The sequence below is a fragment of the Crinia signifera genome, chromosome 7 (assembly GCF_055691185.1).
Source record: "Crinia signifera chromosome 7, ASM5569118v1, whole genome shotgun sequence".
Classification (NCBI taxonomy): domain Eukaryota; kingdom Metazoa; phylum Chordata; class Amphibia; order Anura; family Myobatrachidae; genus Crinia; species Crinia signifera.
Window position 1 is genome coordinate 128,499,770 of NC_139223.1, and position 9,661 is coordinate 128,509,430.

The window sequence follows — 9,661 nt, forward strand, 5'->3', positions numbered from 1 at the left end:
CCCTATACACCAATACCATCTTACCAGCCTTTCAGGTAAAAGTGAGGAGTGGGTGCCTTAGAAGTTGATCAGCAGTCGCCTGCATTAGTGAAACAAGGATGCCTCCGTTTGAGACTTCCTTGACTCAGAAGAGCCCCCTGGATCCTGGAGCCCTAGGCAGCTGCCTAATGGCAGAGCTTGTCCTGAGGACAGGGACTGATTTTCCTATGGAAGGGGCATGTTTAGTCCCTAGATTTAATAACAAATTTAGACTGGATGTATATCAGCTCACAATTCCCGACAAATTAGACAGATCTATGAAAACGTTGCCAATGTTTTTACTGGTTGATTTGGCAAATGTTTTATAGCAAATGTTTTTATTTGTGCCATTTATGGCCACATGGTTGGCCATAAATCATGGGTTTAAAACTGTATTTCTGTAAAATATATATAAAAATGTTACAATATTGTGAGATATAATTTTTATATCTTTACATATATAGAGAGACATTGGCACTTATAATGTGAAGGTGTCCATACCAACATGTCACTGACCTCACTCAAACAGCACTGACCACATGGCACAGGCCACGTCACGTATGTACATTGCCAAGGGGTTATTAAATGTTGCCAAGGGGTTAATATTTTTTGCCAGGGGTTCTTGCTCGTTGCCAAGGGGGGGTTTATTTCCATTGCCAGGGGTTCTAGCTCGTTGCCAAGGGGTTAATATGTGCCCGGCCACCCGCCCGTCAGCTGCTGCTGCCCCCTGCTTTACCCTGCCTTCCCCTGCGCACAGAGAGACAGACGCTAGAAGTAATTTTTCACTTCCAGCGTCTCTGACAGGGAGCACAGCTCTGCAGCGTTACCAGGAAGTGCAGAGCTGTGCTTCCTGTCAGACGCTAGAGGTGAACTATGACTTCTAGCGTCTGTCTCTCCGTGTGCAGGGGAAGGACAGACGGGGAAGGCAGGGGCAGCCACAGCTGACGGGCGGGTGGCCGGACACATGGGCGGGCGGGTGGCCGGACAGGTTCTTGTCCTCCCGACGCACCCGCAGCCCAAAAAATATATTTTAAAGTGTGTGTCCGGACCCGGGCCCCCCTGGCAGGCCCGGGCAAAATGTACCCCCCCCCCCTGCCTCTCGGCGGCCCTGGCCACGTCCACATGGCAATTCGCACCTAATCAGCTCTGCCGTTTCTCCCATGTAGCCCCAGGCCCATTTTGTTTACATGAATTACAGTGCAGAGATGACAGTGCTATTTCTAGTAAACAGAGTGCTAGAAGATGTTCTGTGTTTTGTAAATGACCATTAATATATATAGTTACATATGCCTGGGTCCAAAGGTAAAAAAAAGCCCAGCGAGGCGAGCAGGTAGCCAAACGCACGCCCCCTGCACCTGTGCATGACTGCGATTGTGTACGTAGCCGTGCGCACAGAGGGGTGGGGGGGGGGAACATTCACCATCTAATGATTTTACCCCTGCTCGCAACACTGAGTGAGCCAGAACTTACTTGGCAATGTGAAGGCCGTGAGGGACGGCATTTGGGAATGCCCCCAAATGCCCGCAGGATGTCAATCACCTTTGGGCGGACAGCTTGCACATGTGCACAGCGTACCACTTGCATACGCGGTAATTTGATTATCTATTATATTAGCAAGCAACATAATTTTAATACCTCTTTTACATGCCGGGTCCGGTGCTTTCACGTTAAACACGGGTCTTCAATTATGCAGATGATGACACAGGTTTAACCCTTCGTATAACCTGGTTTGAGTTGGCAGGTTAGTTGACCTACCTGGTCAACAGTCACCAACCTGGCAAATAGCAGAGTTTAAGGTGCGCTGTGAAAGGGGTATAAGCAAGTTGACCACCTGGCTTGCATTATCTAGATAGAGATTAGACTGGAGCATAGGGAAACTATCACTCTGGGTCATTCATAGCTACAAGTTAAGTAGAACACTGTAGTAAGAATTTTCTAAATGAATAAATTCAGTTTAAAGTGACTTTAATTCTTCTTGGATGCACAGTATGTTTTATATTTAAAATAAAGGAAAAACTAGGCAAATAAGGTATAGTGTAGTAGAAACATTTATTTCCTTGTTTTTGGTGTAATGTGCAAATAAACAGTACCAACAAGACAAGGGTGGGGAACATGCGACACAAATATTAGGCATACTTTATATACCTTATATATCAAGCTTATTGTGAAATAATTTAATACTCTTCTCCCTCTTCTTCTCCCTCTCCTTCCACACTGTCTGTGCCAACCTCTTCATAATCCTTTTCCAGGGCGGCCATGTCCTCCCGAGCCTCAGAGAACTCTCCCTCCTCCATACCCTCCCCCACATACCAGTGCACAAAGGCACGCTTGGCATACATCAGGTCAAACTTGTGGTCCAATCGAGCCCAGGCCTCGGCAATGGCGGTGGTATTACTCAACATGCACACCGCGCGCTGCACTTTGGCCAGGTCTCCACCAGGAACCACAGTTGGTGGTTGGTAATTGATACCAACCTTAAAACCTGTTGGGCACCAGTCCACAAACTGAATAGTACGCTTGGTCTTAATGGTGGCAATGGCAGCATTGACATCCTTGGGCACCACATCCCCACGGTACAGCAAGCAACAAGCCATGTATTTACCATGTCTGGGGTCACATTTCACCATCTGGTTAGCTGGCTCAAAGCAAGCATTGGTTATCTCTGACACAGAGAGCTGCTCATGGTAAGCTTTCTCTGCAGAGATAACAGGGGCATAGGTGGCCAGGGGGAAGTGAATACGAGGGTAGGGCACCAGGTTGGTCTGAAATTCTGTCAAGTCTACATTCAGAGCTCCATCAAACCTGAGGGAGGCTGTGATTGAAGACACGATCTGACCAATCAGACGATTTAGATTAGTGTAGGTTGGGCGTTCAATGTCCAGGTTTCTCCTGCAAATGTCATATATGGCTTCATTGTCCACCATGAAAGCACAATCTGAGTGCTCCAGAGTGGTGTGGGTAGTGAGTATAGCATTGTACGGTTCAACCACAGCTGTAGAAATCTGAGGAGCTGGGTAGATGGAGAATTCGAGTTTGGACTTCTTGCCATAGTCAACAGAGAGGCGTTCCATCAAGAGGGAAGTGAAACCGGAACCAGTGCCACCACCAAAACTGTGGAAGATGAGGAAGCCCTGGAGACCTGTGCACTGATCAGCCTAAGGAAGAATTAAAAAAAAGTTAGACTTATAATATATGTCTGTCCTGCCACTAAGTCAACTGCTGTATTACTAAACATTTATGCATCTTATGAGTCCCAATTAACCCAGAATAGTCCTCATGTTTTCTATAAAAAAAAAATCCTTGATTGATACATCTTAATTTTGGTGTATCAATATTATGTATATGACTAAACATGTAAAAAAAAAAGTTATCTAAAAAAGGTTAGTATAAACTGCAAGATAAACAATATCATGGCGAAACGTTCTTTAATCAACCTCTACAATATATAAGAATAATGATGAGCAAACTTTGTATTGCTAACATCGGTAAGCAGAATATGTTGTATTGAATAGGAATATATTTTACCGCTTTCAGATCGCAATGCCAGGTTGGACCTGGGAACGCGGGTCCGACCTGGCTATGACAAGGTCCAGCCCTTTACACCAAACACGGGTCGCCAATTATACAAAGGGTGATCTGTGTTTAACCCTTCTTAAAATCCAGGTCGAATTGCCAGGTTGGTCCCAATTACCCAGGTTATTTTTGTGATTTATAAGGGGTGTTAGTGAACTCACCAGTTTACGGATCCTGTCCAGTACCAGATCAATGATTTCCTTTCCGATTGTGTAATGACCACGGGCATAGTTATTGGCGGCATCTTCCTTTCCAGTGATAAGTTGTTCAGGATGGAAAAGCTGTCTGTAGGTCCCCGTTCTCACTTCATCTGTAGGAGTGAAATAGCAGAGGTGAATGTCTGAGGTCAAGAAACCTACTGTAAGATCTATAACTTTATTGATATATTTTACACCAACCAATCGCTGACAAAACAATAGTTGATCTACTGTACTCACCAATAACAGTGGGTTCTAGGTCCACAAAGACAGCACGGGGAACATGTTTGCCAGCACCAGTCTCACTGAAGAAGGTGTTAAAGGAATCATCTCCTCCACCGATGGTTTTGTCACTGGGCATCTGTCCATCTGGCTGAATCCCATGTTCCAGGCAGTACAGCTCCCAGCATGCATTGCCAATCTGCACTCCGGCCTGGCCAACGTGAACTGAGATGCATTCCCTCTGTGTGGGGTAAATAGTGAGATATATACTTTAATGGAGAATAGATAAGTTAGGATAGAGTCTAGGACAGTACTGAATGACCTTTGCTCAGAGTAGATAGGACAGTACAGTACACAATGTGCATCATACATAGAAAAGAAATGACAGTACTGAAAAAACATCACACATATAGAATTAGTAGGACAGTATATTATAGCCTATAAACCCAGTAAAGTCAGACACAAAATAAATATGACATGTCAGTACATTCAAAGGAGAATAGTACATTTCCTTCCCTCACTTTTACCATCATCTCATTCCTATTGCCATCAGCAGCGCCGAACCTCTGGGTCCAGGTGACAGTGATTTTGCAGTTATAACTTTACGCAGCAATGGTTATATATATTGCTCCAATGCTATGGTTTAAAATTATTTATACTTATTTGCGCTTTTATATTATTTTGCTTTCATTGTTATTTATGTATGATATAAGGCTCTGCTGACACCTTGTGGCTCCATATAAATAAAGGATAATGGGGGATATTTACTAAGATGGGAGTTCTATTTCACAGGGGATGTTGCTATGGGCAACCAATCAGAAACATGGGGTGACATTTAATAGAATGAGAGTTTTTTGCACTTTTTAAAATAGCACCATATCGCCGCAAATCGCATATTTAATGGGATGCGCATAAGCGGATAAAAAGTGTGATTTGTGGCAATTTTAAGTCATGGAAATGTGTACATTTTCAGACATGAAAATGTGCACATTTCAAACGTTTCGATTTCTGGTAAAAAAAAAAAACGGTGTGAGGTCCCCCCTCCTGAGCATAACCAGCCCCGGGCTAATAGAGCCGGTCCTGGTTTCATAAAATCACGGGGGAAAACAAATAGGGTTCCCCTTGATTTTATCAGCTCGATGCCCCCTGGGCGGTGTGCATCGAGCTGATAAATGGTGTAAAAAAATAGATGAAAAACTATTATCTTATACCGTGGAACTATGAGTCCCAGCAAGCCTCCCCCGCATGCTGGGACTTGGAGAACCACAAGTCCCAGCATGCGGGGCATCAAAGGGTCTGCTGGTTCCACAGTAAAATAAATAGTTAAATAAACACACTGGCACCCATTTAAAATAAAACTTTAATACATACAAAGCACACACATACTGATACTTACCTATCTTGAGCCAGTTGGTAGGTCCCTGGGTCCGGTCCGGTGGCTTGGTTTCGGGGCTGGTCCGGGGCTCCAGGGCTGAAGAGTTCGGGGTCCTGGATCCAAAGAAATCCATGGGGGACCTGTGGAAGGAAATCCTACTCACCTAGGTCCCCTGCGAACATCCCGACATCTTCTCCGTCTCCGGTACACAATTGGAATGATAGGCGCAGAGATGTTTCATCTTCCGCGCCTCTCATCCAAATGATTCTATTGGCTGCCTAGCGGCCAATCAGGAGGCGACTTTCGCAGCTCCTGATTGGCCGCCTAGCGGCCAATAGAATCATTTGGATGAGAGGCGTGGAAGATGAAACATCTCTGCGCCTATCATTCCAATTGTGTACCGGCGGCGAAGATGGAGAAGATGTCGGGATGTTCGCAGGGGACATGGGTGAGTAGGACTTCCTTCCACAGGTCCCTCATGGATTTCTTCGGATCCAGGACCCCGGACTCTTCAGCCCTGGAGCCCCGGACCCGGGGCTGGTTATGCTCAGGAGGGGGGCCTCACGCCGGATTTTTTATTTCTTTTTTTTTTTTTTTTTTTTACTCTATCTTTAAACCAGAAACATGCATTCGCACATCACGTCTGAAAAAAGTGCAAATTATATAGACCAAAAAAATGCGATTTCCGTTTGCGCATGCTATTAAATAAGCGATTTGTATAATTTTCTGTGCAAAAACATCTGGATGCGAATTAAGTGCGATTTTTTAACGCACTTTAAGAAAGTGTGATTTATCGCCAAAAAATTTGAAAAAATGGGCTGTTGGGCACCCTATTAAATGTGCGATTTGGCCAAAAAATGCGAAAAAATTACAAATCCCCATTTTTATGTGAAAATATCGCAAAAAAACAGAAATCGACTCCTATTAAATGTCACCCTACTTCTCTTATATAGAAGATAATAGATAATATCTGTCTGGTTGCCCATAGCAACATCCCATGTGAAATACAACTCATGATGATTATTATTATTTTATATAAAACAATACAGACAGAGGGGGTAATTCAGCTAGCCCCGCAGATGACAGTAAATCATGTGAGCACTTAAACTACGGTCGCATTACAAAAAAAGCGTCCACAGTCTAAGGCGCGATAGGGACAGCAACGGAAGGCTTTGATGGTGTCAGCTGAGCATTTCTGTTGAAGATGCAGACACAACATTTTGTTTGCACCGTGGGGAGGGAGGGAGGGACCCAGTGAGCAGAGAGGCCTTGCCCTGTGCTGGACGGCCCCCTGCTGCCTGGTGGAGTTGGTTGTGGGTAAGCATTCATAAAGTGCATTACATGGACAGATCAATGCAGACTGATGGTCACATAATAGAATAGACAGGACAGAAAATGGAAACAGCCAGAGAATAAACATTTACAATACATTCACAAACAATGTATACAAGATACAACAATACAGACACACACAGAGTATAAAGCATATTTCAATACAGTAATGGCCCCCATACACTAGTCCGAATTGTCCTGAGGACAAGTCAGACCCAATTTCCTCTGAGCTCCCCAGGACTGTCGACCATCATGCTTTAGACCAAATGATCCCAACCCCGACACCCCACACCCCTCTCCGACCCCGCCCGCTATGTTGGTGCGTGCACTTGGCAAACAGAATGTATGTATGCACACGCACAGAAATGCACTAAAAAGCCATTGGTCCCTGTGCAAACACAGACTAGCTGCATATGGACCTGAATAAGGTACGGTAGTCAGACCATGTATATAAAATAGGACGATGCAGCCACACACAGACTAGACACATACACAGGACATATAAAATTAGGGGTGCCGGATGGGTGCCCGACATTCTGGATTCCGACAGTCATTACACCGACGTCGTCTGTTAAAATCCCAACACTCGGGGTCCTGACGGCCACCGGTTATTCTCCCTCGTGGGGGTCCATGACCCCCATAGAGGGAGAATAGAATAGGTGGCGAGCGTAGCAAGCCACTGTGTCCGCAGCGTGGTGAGCGCAACGTGGAAAGTGCAGCGAGCCTGCAAGGGGCTTTGTTGCTCTCCCCCCGCTGTCTGAGTCTGGGCAGTTGGGATCCTGACGTCGGGCTAATGACTGTTGGGATCCCGACTGTCGGCCTCCTATGCCACACCCTAAAATTAGCAGTTAATCACAGGAGGAAGAGCAATACACGCACATCCCCAAGGGGGTACTTTTCCTCACAGCTTCAGGAGCTGTGAGACAAAGGGTGAAATTTAATAGGATGAGAGATTCAGAAAGTGAGAGATTTAGTAAGAAATCTCCAGTTACAGCGGCAATCACTTACACTGGAAAATCAAACTGGTTTTGCAGTGTAAATAATTGCTGCTTTTACATTTATTTAGATTTTTTACCAAATCTCTCACTTTCTGAATCTATCCTATTAAATGTCACCCAGAGTCTGCATGAAAACATCACAATTGGAGGTTGAAGCGTGGGGAAAGCCTTATAATTTTGCAGTTATGTCGAATCAGTGAGATTCTGTGACGTAATCCCCAATTTAATGTACGGGGAAAAGGCTTTGTTTTTTAATGGTTTTCCCTGGTTGTGCTGCATGGTGATTACATGACAATTAGCTATAGGGTAAACCTTGCAGGTAATTGAAGATGCCTTTTTGTATAAAGCTATGTATATAACACATGCACACAGTCACTTACGGGTACATTTTCTAAGATGGGAGTTCTATTTCAGATGAGATGTTGCTACGGCAACCAATAAGATTCATTTAGCACATTCTAGAACAATGATGGCTAACCTTGCCACTCCCGCTGTTATTGAACTACACACCCCAGCATGCCCTGCATCAGTTTTAGCATGGCCAAATAGTAAAACTGTAGCAGGGCATGCTGGGATGTGTAGTTCAACAACAGCTGCAGTGTCAAGGTTAGCCATCACTGTTCTAGAAGATAATAGGTAGTACCTGATTGGTTGCCCATAGCAACATCCCATCTGAAATGGTACTTTCATCTTAGTAAATTTGCCCCTTTAGTGTTTTTAGCATAACACAAATACAAATGCTCACATACACACACTACAGTATCCATATCATAATACAGTACAGTCATGCAGTGTATACAAAACAGACAGTACAGTGGCATATATTCAGCATACTATAAAACAGTCATACAATGTATAAGATATGACAAAACACACACACCACCTAATACAACACACGGTGACAGAACAGTACAGTCATTGTATATAGAAAATAGGGCAGTGCAGTCACACTCGCTCACCATGTTGTAGGATGTAGATCTCCTGGTTCCGAAGAGTAAGGTGCTCGGATACGGAGATAATAATGCCTACTCGTCTCTCCTTTGTTGTATATAAAGGGCCAACGCCTGCAGCGTCCTTAGTAACGCAGGAGGGGATGGGAGAGAAACCCCCCCTTAGTAACGCAGGATGGGTGGGAGAAAAAGCCCCTTAGTAACGCAGGAGGGGTGGGTGGGAAACCCCGAGCACTGTCGTCTGGCAGGTGACACCTCCTCCTAGTCTCCAGGACACAATGTCATGCACACAACCTCCCCCAGCCTGCGCACCACAGTGACAGCACAACACAACGGTTACCCGGTGTTACAGAGACAATGGCTTCTGTGTAACCCCGACACAAACACAGAACGGAGGGAGACAGAGAGGGAAATAGTGACCGGGGGAAAGGGAGGGAAACGGAGAGCAGAAATATCACAACTGACACACACACACATGGAGGAAAGCAGGGAGGGAAATCTTGTAACGGGGAAGCCTGAGAGATGGAAGCGACGCTGCATGTGTGTATATTCTGTGATACACACAGACACATTGTAAATAGATGTATAGTGTGCCTGATACATTTCATTATTTTATGTGGTAAAAAAAATAATGCCTTATTGTATTGGGGTGTTTGTGCTTGCTTTTTAATTATTAATCCATGCCCCCATCCCAACCACATACCTTATAGGTTTCTAAGGGGGATGCGATGCTGCCCGATGTTCCAATATCGGCAGCATTGCATCGGGTCCTGCAGCTACCGCCATTGGGCCAGATGTATGAAATGCTATGGAGGAGAAGGGGTATCAGCACACGTTAAGGGGACTATGTAAAAACCGGACCGGACTAAACCCCGGACTGCCGGACAGGACATCAAAATCTGCAGTCCGGAGCTTGTAGGGTCCGGTCCGGGGGGTGTCCTGTCCAGGGGTGTCTTGTCCGGGGGGGTCCCTGTGATAGCTATCACCAGGTACATG

The 9,661-nt window shown here is 45.1% G+C and overlaps 1 protein-coding gene across 1 annotated transcript; it reads right to left on the minus strand.

Moving 5' to 3' along the window:
* Positions 1–2,048: 2,048 nt before the first annotated feature.
* Positions 2,049–9,113, minus strand: LOC146020559 (tubulin alpha-1A chain-like). The gene is made up of 4 exons (XM_083153772.1): positions 8,675–9,113; positions 4,029–4,251; positions 3,753–3,901; positions 2,049–3,173 (listed from the first exon to the last, which is right to left on the minus strand). Exons 1-4 carry the CDS (start codon positions 8,675–8,677, stop codon positions 2,193–2,195), a joined length of 1,356 nt encoding a protein of 451 aa, XP_083009898.1. The 5' UTR covers positions 8,678–9,113; the 3' UTR covers positions 2,049–2,192.
* Between the last annotated feature and the right edge of the window lie 548 nt (positions 9,114–9,661).